Source organism: Rattus rattus, chromosome 7 (assembly GCF_011064425.1).
Source record: "Rattus rattus isolate New Zealand chromosome 7, Rrattus_CSIRO_v1, whole genome shotgun sequence".
Classification (NCBI taxonomy): Eukaryota; Metazoa; Chordata; class Mammalia; order Rodentia; family Muridae; genus Rattus; species Rattus rattus.
This window is the reverse complement of record NC_046160.1, coordinates 115,085,438-115,101,486: the sequence shown is the minus strand read 5'-3', so window position 1 is coordinate 115,101,486 and position 16,049 is coordinate 115,085,438. Positions and strand designations below refer to the sequence as shown.

The 16,049-nt window shown below is 47.2% G+C and overlaps 1 protein-coding gene across 1 annotated transcript; it reads left to right on the top strand.

The window, feature by feature from the left end:
* The first annotated feature begins 1,021 nt into the window (after positions 1-1,021).
* Positions 1,022-15,515, top strand: LOC116905873 (serpin A12). The gene is made up of 5 exons (XM_032908862.1): positions 1,022-1,216; positions 6,966-7,616; positions 9,458-9,728; positions 13,742-13,889; positions 15,294-15,515. Exons 2-5 carry the CDS (start codon positions 6,983-6,985, stop codon positions 15,483-15,485), a joined length of 1,245 nt encoding a protein of 414 aa, XP_032764753.1. The 5' UTR covers positions 1,022-1,216; positions 6,966-6,982; the 3' UTR covers positions 15,486-15,515.
* Positions 15,516-16,049: the final 534 nt, after the last annotated feature.

Genomic DNA, 16,049 nt, shown 5'->3' with positions numbered 1-16,049 from the left:
AGTTCACCCACAGAATGGGAAATTGACCTGCAAGGCTACTGCTTTTCCTAACCAGGACCACTGTTTTCGGAAGGTGCTGACATCATCCCTTATGACTCTGGAAGTGAGCAAAGTAGGAAGAAGAATTTTATCTCATTTTAAACATTTAGAATTTAACTCCAAAAGGAACACACCATCTGGGAAATGCAGAAAAGCACAGAGGAACAAAGTCCGAGCAGCATGTTATTAAATACGTGACAGAAACACGAAGTCACCACCTCAAGAGACTCCAGACCCGGGCACATCAGTTCGTGTGTTAGACTTTGTCACGTTGCCATGACAGGGGACCTGACAAAATCAGCTCAAGGAAAGAAGGGTTTGTTCTGGTTCACAGTCTGAGGGTCCAGTCCTTGGTGGTAGAGCATCCATGACAGCATGAGGCAGCCGGGGAAAACAGAAAGATGAACGTTGGCACTTAGCTCAGTCTTTCCTGAGGAAACTTCAGTCTAGGACCTTAGTCCACTAAAGGTTACTGTCCACACTTAGGGTAGGTCTTCTCATCTGAAGGAGTCTAATGCATATACCCTGCACAGATCTGTGTCCATGGTGATTCTAAATCCCATCGAGTTGACGGTCAAGACCAACCATTGAGGTCTTTGGTTCATCACCTCAGCAGGAATGATGGATCTGGTTATCTGCCCATCCATTCTCAGGCCATTCCTCCAAAGGATCTTCACGGGGTGCTACAAGGTCAGAGCTGACAACTAGCATGAAGCACCGGGAAATAAAAAGAGTGAAGGTGAAGATAAGGCGAAGGAATGAGCCTCTAACCGCATAGCTCTCAACCCTTACCACATAGAGGACAAAGGTGATTTGGGGGTTGACTCTTCAATGTCAATACCAAAGGCAGGTCCCCCTGTTGACTCTCCCAATCTCCAGACAGTGATTGAGTAACTTAAAAGAAAAAAAAAAGTTGCAAAAGGCGGGCTAAGGTAGCTCCCGCCCAGAGGGCGTGGTCTGCATATATCTCCTCAATGTGGTTAGGTTCCAGAGGTGGGAGCTAAGGAGGATCCTTCAGGGGAAGTGGTGTGGCCACTGCTCCTGGAAGCCCATTGACTGAGACTCAGCCAGCTGCTTCAATTTGCCACACTCTGCCTCTTCAGGAGGCCCTGGAGGTATAAATAATAAAGTAAACCAGGCAGGTCCGTTTGGCCTGTGGATGGCGCCTGGATCCACTGTGAGTATGCGACTCCTTTCGGAACGATGTAGAGTTTCTAGTCTATACCTCATGAGAAAAATTCCAGGGATAGAAGGCTGAAGGGTAGTGTGCGCTCTAGCCCATGTGCATTGGAGGAAGATTTTGAAGGATTTCTAATTATGTAAGAAAAGCCCCAGAGGAGTGCTGGGCAGGTACAGTGGAGGCTTGGTTCATTTCCATGGATACCTACTTCTGGAAATTTTGTAGAAGAAAACTGTGGTGAGAGGGAGAGGAGAGAAGGGAGATCTTCAGAGGCAAGGCAGTCCTCTTTGCCCTCTCCTTGGCCCCAGTTAGTCTCTGTGGCTGTTTGCTTCCTTCCAGCTGAGCTGCTGAGTCAGGAAGCGTCCATCAACTTATAGGTTCATGAGAAAAAACTGAGACATGCTGTCCCCTTGCCTGCTTAGCATTCTCTCTCCCTCCACCCCACCTCTTTTATATATTTCTCTCCTCTCCCCCCGTCCCTGTCAAGGTTTTCATATGTAGCCCAGGCTGCCCTAGAACTGTCTACCTTGTGGGTCTTCTCTCTAGCATCTGGAAAAAACATCTTTCCATTTAGTTCCAAACTTGCTTTGAAAAAGGTCATTTTCATTGTCTCTAGATAATTTTATCTTAAAACATTATCAGTCCCTTAAAGCAGGTTAGCCCTAGAGCACACCTGGGATGCCTTTAGTCCTCTCTTGAGGTACTTTGGTGTGCCTCTGGGAAGGGTCTTTCGAGTCTCTCAGCTCCAGAGAGTGTGTTGCATACTAGGAAACTCCAAGAAGTATCTGAGGGAAGCTGAGGCTGCAGGGGGTGCAGGGTCATCTGGGCATGGAAAGAAAAGGTTCTTGGTGTAGGCGGCCAACATGGGATAGTTCCCACATAACAGGGAACTCTGTGGTTGCCAAAAACTCAACATACCATAGGTGGGAACTGGTCAGAAGCAGCTATGTGCATTGGTCTCACTGGATGGAGAAGAGCTAGCCCACAAGTGGCTTCATCAAGGACAGAAGAGGTGACAGTGTTAGGTGAGAGGTAGGTCTGTGACCCCTCTTCTGAAGTGAGTGCTTTTAAATCCCAGAGTATGGTTTGTCTGTAGTCCATGTATTCTGGTTATGACCGGCTTCTCAGCCAACTGCTATTAACCAGAGAAGTGATTTGCAACCCATCAGTACCATAGTTGGTCCCTGTGCCCACAGGCACTGTACCCACAAATCTTACTTACCTTCTCTGGGTCAGCGAATGTTTGCTGACAGCATTACACCAGCAGTAAATATTCAGGCTTCTTTCTTCTCTTGCTGTATTGTTTAAGCCAGCCAGTCTGCTGATGATTGCCAGAGACTCTGCATTGCATAGGGACTAGCTGCCGTGTGGAGATGATTTGAAATGCAGAGAGGATGTGTGGAGATTGTGGGCCAGCACTGTATCACTTTATAAACATGAACTGAACCCACCAGGATGCTAACAGAAGGGTTCTACCTTCATTTATATACATACCTGTGCAAACACACACACACACACACACACACACACACACACACACACACACTCTTACACAAGGTCTCTAGGTGTCTTTGTGGAAGGATAGTCCCTTCAGCAAGGACTGGTCATGTGCAGGTTTGAAGCTAATTTTAAGCTAATAGTGTAACTTGCCCCAGTGGCTTCTCCCCGGCTAGGGATAAATGGGAGGTGAATTATTCATAGTAAGAAACAACTGTTTTCTCAAATGATGTGGGATGCAAAAGATCCGTGAATCACAATGCCATCTCCTGTGCATCCCACAGCCTTTGGGGCCTATCTTCTTTTTCTTGCTTTTATTTTTTATGTATGTAGTTTGTGCGAGGATCAAATACATGCTCATAGATAAAGAGACACAGAGAGAACCATGTACGCGTTCCAGCCTACAACCCAATAAACTGTTACTCAATTTAAGAGATCTGACCCATCAATTTATTGGGAAATAACCAGTTGCCCTACTATTTTAATTGCCAGAATAAAAAAAAAATTAGCCTACTTCAGTATCCCACCCATCTGACAAATTTGGGTCACTTTAGGGTCTGTGGAAATAGATGGAAATCATGGGATCAGTGTGGGCTGCTTGGGAGGACAAGGTCAAAGGCGTGGCTGGTCAGGGAAGGACGGGAAACCTGAGATTGTAGTGCCAGCATCACAGGCTTATAAAGTGGAGGTATGGTCAGCACCTGGCTGTGTCCTGAGGCGTGGAACAGCTGCCGGGCAAGAGCATCTTATGGGGAAGAAACCACATCGTGGCTTTTACAGAAGAAGGCCATGAAGATGCAGATGTCCCAAGATTAGCTGAACACACAGGTAGGAGGGGGAAGCTCAGCATCCAGGCGTGAAATTCCCTCTCAGTCCTCCCTGTTGTAGCTTGGCATTGTAGAGAGCCCTTTAGGGCTGGAAGTGGAGCACCACAGAGAGCCTGACTGCAAGTGGGAGTGTCAGGAGGGCTTCTGGGGGCGGAGCAGACAGCCAGCGGTTGCCTTCTCCACCCATCAGGCTCAGGTTTCTGGCCTGCCTGCTCTGACTTGCACCCAGCTTCCACACTGCCCTGACTCCCAAGGGGGTTGGCAGATCCTCTGTGGAGAATGTTTTGTCGGCTGTGTGAGTGACGTGACATGGCTTAACTTTTCCACTCCTCAGCATTGGGAAATGGCCCAGGGTGGCAGTCTGCTTTGAGCAACACAAGCTTCTATTTTAATCCAGGACACTTGTGTCAACAGCCCAGCCCACAGAATCTAGAGCTCCACTTTGTTTTGTTTTCTGATTTACAGACAGGGATCCTCTGTGTGGACCTGAATGTCCTGGGACTCTCTGTAAACTAGGCTGGCCTCAGACAGAGATCTGCCTGCCTCTGTCTCCTGAGTGCTGGGATTAAAGATGTGTACCACCATCACCCAGCTGACTTCTATCTTCTTTAATTTCTCTGAAGCATCTTTATAAATTCTAACATTTCTCTCCTATAATCTATTTTTGCCCAGATCCTCACTAATAGCAAATTAATTTTAATTGTTCCCAAATGGGACTCCAGGAAGCATAAAGTGTTTGGGAAAAAAAGGGACTCGTGGAAAACAGTTGAGTACCAAACACATGCCAAAAAATAGCTCTGAGGTTCACCTTCGTAAATAAAAGTTCTTTAGAGAATTACTCATAGATAAAATGTTACACAGAAGGGGAGTTACAGAAGGATGTTGATATTAAGTTCAAAGCAGTGTTTCATTCTATAAGCTCATTATAAGCTCAAAGCAATAGTTTCACATGGCCTTGCTTTATCATAGTGCACACCTGTGGCTCCATCCTTGGATCTGACTAGAATGAATGATTTTCCTTGAACACAAATTTGTCCCAAGACTATTTTTCTTTTTAGTGTAATTATGAAAGCACATTGTATTTCTTACTATGCAGCCTTTACTTACTATTATGAGGAGTGGGCACACTCTATTCTTGATTCTGACTTATTACATCTTTCTAGCAAACAACTAAAACTACCTCTTAAAATTTTCTTCCTAAGATCAAATCAGGAATTTTATAAAATCATCAATTCACCTAAGCAGCATTAATTCATGAAAGTTCATCATTGTGTTGATTTGAAGGAGATCTGCTCAATAGGGTGGGCGAATGCCCAGGAATCATTAGGCTATGTAAGAGTGACAGGAAAGTCACATCAGCTGCAAGAAGCAATCCTGAGATCGAGTCTCTTGAGACCTTGCCTCTCAGAGCTCACCCATCTTGGGTCATGCAATGACAGTGAGCCACCTCCAGGAAGGCCACCTGCTAGCCTTAGCCTTTCTCAGATGGCTCCTGACACTGGTTGAAAGGAGCCAATTGTCTCAGAAAGTTATAAGTCACATCCTGAATCCTGGGCACAGACCACATCCACCCATCATCTAATTCTGCCCAAAGGGTCAGAACATCCTTCTTTGGGAGTAAACCAAAACTGGCTGGTACCTGAATGACTTCCTTGTTCAGTTCCCTCCTCTCATACTGGTTTCCTCATTTACCCACAGGCTCTCTCTCTAAGACAGCTCTCAGCTGAGTCATGCCTCCTTCTCCAATCAAGAGCCTTCACTGTTGTGTGGTTTACCATTTCCTATGGGTCATGGACTGGAGAATAGAAATTACAGGAGAAAAGTGGTGGCATGACAGATGCACATAGAGGCCTGATTTTGCTTTATGTAGATGTAGCCCCCAAATCACTGAAAGCCATGGTCCTGACTTATTGTTTCTAAGAGTTCTCAGTGCCACTTGGAGGTGCAGGGTCTGAGAGGTCAGGCCCCAAAATAGCCAGGCTTATCTTTTCTCTTCACTAATGCTGCCCTTTCCCTTTTCCTGGGAGGCTGAAGAGAGGGCTACTGAAGACTGGGGTTCCTCTCTGGAGCACAGCCATTTCCTATAGGCCATAGGATCTTCTGCAGAGAGCTTGATCTCTGAGAATTAGTCAAGAAGACCAAAGCCAGCTCAAGCCAGCCAACCCCAAAGTGGAAATAAATTGGCTCGGTTCAGAAAAGTGGAGGCGGGTGGGTGCCAAGTAAAGGTTGATTTGGGGACTCAAGGTGTCATTAGATGTGACTCTATTTCTCTTTATGTCTGTCTCTCTTCTCTCTGTCTACCTGTGGGAGAGGTGGCTAGCTTCAGGTTTAAGGCTGTGTCATAAAGCAATCCTACTTAATGGGAGTTCCATTAAGTATGTCCCCCAGGAAAATCACTGACTGACTTCAGATGAATTCTACTCTTGCCCATGGAACGGTTATAGCAAGAGGATGACATGTTGTTTTGGCATGCTCTCGGTCACGCACCCACACTGCAGTATTCTGTTACTGTGGGGGGGTAGCATGTCCTCAAAGATGTTGAGACATTGCTGTCTTAAGATAAAGGAGAGGCTGGAACTAGGGATCTGTGGGCAAAGCACTTGCTGTGCAAGCATGAGGACCTGAGTTTGGATCCTCAGAACCCACAGAAGGCCAGGAACAATAAAACATCTTTACTCTTAGTGTCCTGTGGCAAAATGCCAGGCAGACATGGTAGAATCCCCAGACACTCCTGGGACAGCTAGTCTGGCCTGTACAGCAGTGAGAAAGAAGAGAGCTTGTCTCAAACAGAGTGTAAGGACTGCCTCCCAAAGTGTACTCGCCTATCCATGTATGTACACACCTGTGAGTGCACACATGCGCAGCTCGAGTGCATGTGCACACACACACACACACACACACACACACACCTCAGCATATGTTTGTTCATGTGCATCATATACACATTCATACACACAAAGATAAGAGACAGGGGCTCAAATTCAAGAGTGGTGGGCTAGCAAAATGGCTTAGCCAATAAAGGCACTTGCTCTCAAGCTTGAGGACCTAAGTTTGAGCCTCAGAACTACATGGTAGGAAGAAACCAACTCCTTCAACTTGTCCTTTGATCTGTGTGCATGTGTGTGTGTGTGTGTGTGTGTGTGTGTGTGTGTGTTCAAAGCAATAAAGAAATAAATGCAAACAAAATTTAGAGCAAGAAAGATGTTCTATGCTCAGGCTTCTCACTTCGGACATGGGGAAAATAAGTTCTAGCCCCCGAGGAGACGACAAAGATTAGATGCCTTCAAGAATCTCAGAGCACTCGGCTGTGGTGTTCAGCACCCTACAGCCACTGTCTTCTCCCACGGATCTTCCTGGTGGCTAAGACAGGAGCCATGGGGTTCTCCTCTTCTCACATTAACCTCAGATCTGCTACTCAACAGGATAATTCCCAAGGACAATGAACCTCGTGCTGGGCCTGGGTCTGTTTCTGGCAGGCCTCCTCACTGTGAAAGGTCTCCTACAGGACAGAGATGCTCCAGATACATATGAGTCTCCAGTCAGGGTCCAAGAGTGGAGAGGCAAGAAGGATGCCCGGGAGCTTACTCGGCACAACATGGAATTTGGCTTCAAGCTGCTGCAGAGGCTGTCCAGCAACAGCCGTCAGGGGAACATCTTCTTATCTCCACTGAGCATCTCAACTGCCTTCTCCATGCTGTCTCTGGGGGCCCAGAACTCCACACTGGAGGAAATCAGGGAGGGTTTCAATTTCAAGGAGATGTCAGACAGGGACATGCACATGGGTTTCCACTACCTTCTCCAAAACCTCAACCGGGAGACACAGGATGTAAAGATGAGCATAGGCAATGCTTTATTTATGGACCAGAGGCTGAGGCCCCAACAGAGGTTCCTGAAACTGGCTAAGAATGTGTATGATGCGGACATGATGCTCACTAATTTCCAGGACTTAGAAAACACTCAGAGGAATATCAACAAGTACATCAGTCGGAAAACCCACAACAGAATCGAAAACATGGTCAAAAACATAGACCCAGGCACGGTGATGCTCCTCGCAAACTATATTTACTTTCAAGGTAAGGCTAGGGGCATGCCAGTGTGGGGAAGGAAGAGGGACTTGGGCTAGAAACTTGATCCAGTCTTTGGTTTGCTCTCAGTTTAAATCCTTGTGTTAATAACAGTCCAGGACTCTGCCCTCTCTGGCTGTAAAGTGAGCACCAAGATACCTAACCCACCAAGGGGCTGAATCCCCTGGGGTTCAGAGTGAAAATGTCTGGAGAAATGAACACTGCAGAGTCTAGATTCCCATGTGTGTGTGTGTTTTCACTGTGGCGGATTGTCCTCATCTGCTTTGGTTTAGAAGTTGTGGTCTCTGGTTCACAGATGAGAAAGAAAGCATAGATGTGAACACTGGGAAGGGTTACTCCAAGCTCTAAAACTCTTCATTCAGAACTAGAACCCACTTCTCTAGGGCCTAATGCTATGCATCTTGCTTTATAGTGCAGAGTCAGCCGGGGCAATAGAGTGATGATGTTGGTGGCAGTGGTGGCGGCCATTTTGGTTGATTCCTTTATCCCTTATTGATCTTCAGAGATTCCCTAAGTATAAAGGAGATACTGAAAAATTATATGGAAGAGTGTTCTCCAACATCTGTACTCACACAATAAACACATATATACACAGTGGTTTGGTAAAGTAGGAAAAAGAAAAAGAAAAACAGAGGCTCTCTCTCCCCAGCCTCAGCAAGGCCATCATTGGCTCAGCAATGGTTCCAAATACAGACCCAGTGTAGGAAGACTGATGACTGCTGAGGGAAAGGGAAGCAGCAGTGGGAGCCTAACCCACATCTTCCCAGAGCAGAGAGGGATATGGGGGAATCTGGAGTAGCTCAGCATCTCCATTAGGAGCAGGAATGGCAACAATGCAGAAGTAAGGAGTAATCGCTCCATACAGCCTGTGTGTCCGCTCATCCTCTCAGTCACCAAGCAGCCCTCTGACGTGCCTGCCACCATCCCCCCTGTATACATTAAGGACCGACATTTAGACACTTGTTCAAAGACATCCTTACAGAGCAGTGAAGCCAGGATTTGGACTTAGGGAGTCGGCACCCCAAGGCTCTGAGGACAGCGGGTTAGAAATGATAGAGCTGCGAGTTTATGTGCAGTGCTGTGGCATTCTAAAGCAGAGGGAGCCTGAGGCTGGGGAGGTGGCTCAGGTGGTGAAATGGCCCGTGTTGCAAGCATGAGGACCTGAGTTCAGATTCCCAGCATAGATATTAAAATTCAGGCGAGTTGGTACAGATTTGTAACCCTAGCCCCCAGGGTAAGAGGGCAGAGACAGCGGCTCTCTGGCTCGTCAGTCTAGCCAATCAGTGGACTTCCAGCTCAATGAAGGAGTCCTGACTCAAAAATAAGGTGGAGATTGACAGAGAAGATAACACAGCACTACCCTCTGGTTGTGACACTTGCATGGGCATGCACGCACAATAAACAAATAAGTAAAAAGGGAGTTTGCACACAGAGCTCTGCAGCACGGTCCCAAAGCATGCTGTCCCTCTGGTTTTCTCATGCCCACGGGAGAGAGGCTTCAGAATACCAAGGGAAGTGTTTTCACTCTCACAAAGCCAAACAGCCTCTGGTGCTCTGTTAAGATACAAACTATAGCCATCTCAGTGTCTCAGGCAGCTGGCCTTAGGGTAATGTACTCTGCTACCTCACAGCCCTGCAATGTCAGTCCCAGGCTCCTTTTAACTGCGTCCCTGGGCCTGTGTGCATCCCACAGACATCTTTCAGACACGGAGATGGACACTGCATCACTTTCCCTGAATCTGGGTGGATGGTGGCCAGGGTTCAGCGGGATCAGGCCTCCTCCTTTTCTTCCAGACACATTTGTCATTTTGTCTGTCTCTACCCCTTAGGCAGGTGGCAGTATGAATTTGACCCAAAACAAACCAAAGAGGAGGACTTCTTCATAGAGGAAGGCAAGACCGTGAAGGTGCCCATGATGTTCCAAAGGGGCATGTACGACATGGCCTATGACAGTCAGCTCTCCTGCACCATCTTGGAAATGCCCTACCGAGGAAACATCACGGCCACCTTTGTCCTTCCTGACAGTGGCAAACTGAGGCTCCTGGAGCAGGGCTTGCAAGCAGACATCTTTGCCAAATGGAAAAGCCTCCTCTCTAAAAGGTAGTCAGAGCTTCGTCTACAGAGACCCTTGCATTTCCCCCTCTTCCCTCACACTCCCTTCATTTCGTCTTCCCTTAGTGCACAGCTAGGCAGTCTCTGGTGCTCTGTAAAGGTGAGCAGGAGACTGGAACACATCTAGGATTTTGGTGAGGAACGGCTCCTTGAAGTTTATGCATTGAACTTATGGGGGTGTGGGGGGTGGAGTCTCACTGGAGTGTGGTGGTCAGGGAGAGCTTCACAGAGGAGGTGGCATTTAAGGTGCAGCTTCCAGGCTGCAAGGAAGAAAGAGGAGTGATGGATTCTTACACGGAGGAATCTTTAACGAGGGACACTTGATATACTGAAGGGACACATGGATCCTCTGAGCAGAGATGCATCTTGTCTCCCAGCACCTCCTGGGCCTGGAGTAACCAAACCCAGTAGTGTCCACCTCTTCTCTAGGAGGCTCCCGACTCTCTTTAGGCTGGTGCACTTGCCCACATAAGCTAGAGGGAAGCTTTCATTTCATCACAATACACGAGATGAGCCAATATCCCCACTTTCCAAGCCCATTTGGGCTGGCTGGTAGGTGTGGAGTTATTCTGAAGTACACACAGGGATCAAAGCCTAGACATCTTCAACTTCCTTTATTGGTCAATTGAGAAGGGGAAGAAGGAAAAGGGGAGATGGGCTGTTTTTTCTGAAGCCCCTTCCCACCATGGAAGGACTAGAAGAGGCTGATGAGTTACATCCTCTTCCAGAGAAGGGACCCCACCAACAGATACATGCATACGCCCTCCCACCTACACCCCTGATTTCCAAGCATGCAGAACGCATCAGAATTCAGGCACCAGAGTCCTCCAAGGATGTTGTCCAGAGTTCCAGAGCAAAAGCTCAGATCTTCCTCAGAGGAAACAGACAGCCTCCTCTTCAAGGGACACAAATCTGTTGGGCTTTTGAAGTAGCTCCCTTTCCCTTAACCAGCCACAAGGGCCCATACCTACCTTTGGTTCCCTGCCTCACTGAATGAACCAGAGGGTTTGGGTTTTTTTCAAGTTTAAAATTCTTATTTGTAAAGTCTATAAAGTGGATGATGTGGAAATAGGTTTTATTTTTAATGTTTGGTCTAAAATACTGCTTCTTTATGTTTTAGTTTTAAATGTAAAATTTCATTTAGAAAATTTAAACTAATTTTTTAGTCAGCATGCAAGACAATGGGTCTCATGATGACATTTTCATACGAATACAAATCTGTGTGTATACATACACGTATATGTGTATACATGCATCTGTGTGTTATATGTATGTATGTGTATACACACGTACACACACAGACACACATACATACACACACACACATACGCACACACGCGTGCCCTCGCACAGATATACTTACATATTTAAGTCTATATCCACATACAAATGAAAACACTAAATGTGTGAATTTTTCCTCCTCCATTCTCTGTTTCTGTTTGTTTTGACAGAGTACCCTGTAACCCAGGCTAGTCGTGAACTCCCCATGTAGCCAAGGATGACACTGATCTCCCAACCCTCCTGCCTGTGCAGTCTGAGTACTGGGGTTACAGGCACACATCACTGTACTTGGTTTACATGCTTGCCTTTCTGAGTCTGGCTTCGTTCACTTAACATGACCTCCATTTTCATGCAAATATGGTACTCTCTAAAGCTAAGTAAAATTCCGATGGATGGATAGATAGATAGATAGATAGATAGATAGATAGATAGATAGATAGATAGATATAGAGAGATAGAGATAGGTAGATAGATAGATAGATAGATAGATAGATAGATAGATAGATAGATGTAGGTAGGTAGATAGATAGATAGATAGATAGATAGATAGATAGATAGATAGAGATAGATAGAGATAGATATATTGATATATATTCATTTTCTGTATCTGTTCATCTGTTGCCGTGCCCTGTATTGACAAGAGCTCATTGACAAGAGCTGAAGTTTTGTACACAGACACTGTGTCCTTTCATTGTTCAGGGACATCCCTCTAGGACTTTGCTCTTTGCTTCCTGACATCAGCAGTGTCTGTGCTCTCTTTAGAGCCATTGCCAGCAACCAGGACACTATAACATTTCCTGTCATTCAGCCTAGGATAACAGACAGCACACTGTAGGGACTAACCCACAGCAGTCATCAGGCATGCAGTGCCCCGCACCCCGACCCCGTGCTGGTAGGCCTATGTGCCTGGAGGAAACTCCTGATGTCATTAACCATTCTCAGTGACTCAGTTCCCTCGGTCCCCTCCACTGATGAGTGCTGTGAAACACTTGCTTCTACTCCCTGCCCTGCCTTCTACCTCAAACACACTTGATCAGATGTTTGCACTGTTCTCTTCTCAGAGACCATGGCGACTGAGGGGCCATGGTGCAGAGGCCAGGGTTATCACCTGAATGCTGTTTTCCCACAAGCCAACCATACCTTCTCCTGGAACTTATCTGGAGCTCATCTGGAGCTTGTCTGGCCTCTCTCCTTCGCCGACTCTCTTCCCCCGTCCCTGTGTTAGAGCTCAGTGCCATGGGGCTCAGTCTAGAGCCCTTTGCTCTCTAGATTTACCATCTAGTGACTACCACAGGCAGAAAGCCTTCAATATCATGTCAACCATGACACTGTTCCTGTCTTCAGCCCCAGTGTTCTCCCCTGAATGCCAGAGTCCTTTTCCTTTTAACTCAGGATATCCTCAAACATCTGATGGGATCACAGTCTCTAGGTGCTCCAGTGTGTGTGTGTGTGTGTGTGTGTGTGTGTGTGTGTGTGTGTGTGTGTGTGTGTGTGCACACACACACACACACACAGAGAGAGAGAGAGAGAGAGAGAGAGAGAGAGAGTTTTTTTTTTTTTTTTGGCAGTTCCATTCTCTGTTAAACCAAACTCCATCCACTGGTTCATAGTTGATCCATTTCTCCCAACTGCTCCTGCATGTGTCAGGAAGCTCTGTTAACCCCACACTGAAACAAATTGGGACTCGGCCTCTTTCCTACATCTCTGAGGTTCCCATATCGACTGCCCATCAACTGTCTATCATCTAGCAACCATGCCTGTCCCGAGTGTCAAATGCTAAGGGTATATTTTAAGCAGAACAACAGAGCCATCCTTCAGAATCTTCATCAAGACCAGGGCAAGCCTCTGCTCATCTGGAATCTGACCATGGCTCCCTATTGACTCAGGGAGAAATTCCAGCTTGTCCAGCTCCCTTCCCTGCTCAGGCTTGGCCCAAACCTCTTATCTGACCCCCATCAATCCTCATTCCTGCAAGTTGACCTGTTTTGTTGTTGCTGCTGTTCATACTTACTATCCCCTTACACACTATCAGTACCTGTGGGCGTGCAGTGCTATGGTTTTCTTAGCATTGGTCTGTCTTCCAGCAGGAACACAAGTCAAATGCAAGGGCTTTTCCTGTCCATCCCCAGGTATATGTTATGTTCTTAAAAACTATTTCTTGAAAGAATAAAGAAGTAGAAAGGCAAGTTTGGTGATTATCAGGCCTACGAACAGTATCAAGTTATGAGACTTAGTGAGAACCAGAAGTAAAGATGGAGAAGGGGCCCAAGGCCAAGATGCAGCCTTCCTTGTGTCCACAACTCAGAAGACCAATGTCCTTTGCCCCAGTTGTGGGACTTCTAGAGTAGGCTCAACCCCAGCTCTGACTGGTTCGAGGTTTTAAGCTCTGTTGTCTCTAGCTGCAGGCTTGCAGGGGTTTAATCTGACTCAGGGTACAGCACAGCTCAGTCTGCTGTGGGGAGGTCATAAACATGGGGAAGGAGCCTGAGGATGTTTCTAGTGGATATGGGCTCTGTAGGAAGTTGGGTAGGAAGCAGGATGTAGTCAGAGACTATGAGGCACCTTGAATCCAAGAGTTGAGCCTCTCCTACTCTGAGGACAGAAAGACTCATGAGGCTCGATGCAGGGAGGATAAAAGTCTCATCCACCGTCTTTTCAGGAACCCACCCTGGATGATCAGAGAACACTTTTCTTCATCCCAGTCCTTCTCTTCTCCACAGAGTGGTAGATGTGTGGGTGCCCAGGCTCCACATCTCGGCTACTTACAACATGAAGAAGGTTCTGTCCCGCCTGGGCATCAGCAAAATCTTTGAGGAGCATGGTGACCTCACCCGCATCTCGTCTCATCGAAGCCTGAAGGTGGGAGAGGTAAGTTCGCCTGGCTGGACCACTGTTCCCTCCTACGCAGGAGTCTGCCTGCAGCCTCAGCCAGAGCTGTTGTCAGAGCTCTGTAATCCCAGGCAAACCACCTCTCAGCCTATGATTCCAGCCTTTAAAACTACAATTTTCACTCACATGGTTTATACTGGACATGCCCTGCATATTGACCAAGTGCTGGGACATCCATCAGACCCATAGGCAGCCTGGATCTGACCAGAACCTTCTCTCTAAGGTCTCAAAGCCATCTGGGAAGGAAGGAGTGAACTGTATCATTGAGACAGGCAGACAGAGGCTCGGTGTTCTGCAGCAGTGCAGCGAACTATTGATTAGGGCAAGAAAAGAGGAACACGTGGACAACATCTTCAGTCTTAGTGGACACAATAAGACGCTCAGTTAAATTTGCATTTCAGAGACATAGCGCATAACCGTTTTGCAACATAACTATGTCCAGAACATTGCATGGGGGCTAGTCATACTTGAACATAACCATTGCTTATCATGAATGAAAATTTAACTATTTTATATATTTAGCAACCTAGTTTGCAGGTTAAAGGGGCACAGAAGAACAAGATCCAAAAACAGAGAAGAGCGTGTATTCGTGTGTTCTGCTACTGCAGTAAAACACCATGGCCAAGAGCAACTTACAGAAGAGTTTGCTGGAGTTTGTTAGTTCCAGAGAGATAGTCCTTAAAAGGGAAGGTGTGACAGCAGATAGTCAGAGCAGGAAGCTGGCTGATCACATTTTGTCTACATACAGGAAGTACAGAGTGAGAACAGGAAGTGGGGTGAGACTCTAAACTCTGAAAGCCCACCCCCCAATGGCATGTTTCCTCCAGCAAAGCTGCACCTCCTAAACCTCTCCAAGCAATGCCACCAACCAGGGACCAAGTGTTTAAATACATGAGCCTACAACTGCATTTCTCATTCAAACCATCACTTAACGGGAAATGTCCATATGAGGGGGGATGTGGCCAATACGGGAGGTGGAGAAATTGGCTGGTGTTTAGTATAGTAAAGGGAGGAGGTCAAGGTGTTCTGGGAGGGAACTGTGGGAGGGAACTGTGGGAGGGAACTGTGGGAGGGAATTGTGGGAGGGATCCTGCTCTCAGAGCAGGATGACCTAAGTGCTCAACTCCCTGCCAGGCTGAGCTAAGTAATATTTCACAGCCCCTTTCTGCCCCATCACTGTCGGAGAGCTCCTGAAACTCAAGACAGCAAACCCAACTGCAATGCCCCTGCCTCTGCACTTCCACTATAATACCACCTTCAATACTATGCTGGGCAACTGTGACAGATTGTCTCCCTCTCTTGGCTTCCCCATACCTGACATATCCATCCCCGACCCCTGCCACCCCAGGCTCATCAGTCACTGACTGTCTCTTGGTTCTGCAGGCTGTGCACAAGGCTGAGCTGAGGATGAATGAGAAGGGCACAGAAGGAGCTGCAGGCTCGGGAGCCCAGACACTGCCCATGGAGACCCCACGAAGGATGAAGCTAAACGCACCCTTCCTGATGATGATTTATGAGAAACTCATGCCTTCCATGATCTTCTTGGCAAGGATTTATGACCCTAGTGGGAAATAAAGGAGAATTCCCTGTCGGCTTCAGACCCCACCCATTTCCTAGGGCTGCAAGCATTTTACCTGCTTGGCATGGAGGAAGGGCCTCAGGTGTATTCTAACCTAACCCTCACAGCCCACCGCTACCTGATCCCGCAGCCTAGCTGGCTCGAGAGACTGTGCTCTGTGCCCATCTATAGTGCCCTCCCTAACCATTAGCATTCCGGGACCGAATGCCAACCTCTGCCCCTAGTATGCCCACATCTCCTTCGTCCCAGCAGGTAGGGAGTGTTTGGGACGTGATAAACTCCACTCCCCCTGACTCATGTGCTACTGCCAGGTAGATGCTCCGTGAAAGATGGGAGCTACAGAAAGTAAAAAGAATCTGGGTGAGAGTTGGGATCACATCTGAGAAGACGGTGTTGCTAGGGAAGTCACGTGTCTCAGTTTGGGCGCCTCTGCTTCCCTTTCTGACGTGAAGATTGCACTGCTCCTTGATGAGGCTTTGAGGAAATCAGTACCAATCCCTCACTGAATTCGTTCTCCGTGTGAGCCCCAGGCTGAGAACTCCGGCATACGTGCTACATGG

Bases quoted from the DNA above. Each gene is read 5' to 3' on its own strand.
- LOC116905873 (XM_032908862.1), top strand. From the start codon at position 6,983: ATGAACCTCGTGCTGGGCCTGGGTCTGTTTCTGGCAGGCCTCCTCACT. The intron at 7,617-9,457 runs GTAAGGCTAGGG...TCTACCCCTTAG, and splicing joins AAACTATATTTACTTTCAAG to GCAGGTGGCAGTATGAATTT. The intron at 13,890-15,293 runs GTAAGTTCGCCT...TTGGTTCTGCAG, and splicing joins GAAGCCTGAAGGTGGGAGAG to GCTGTGCACAAGGCTGAGCT.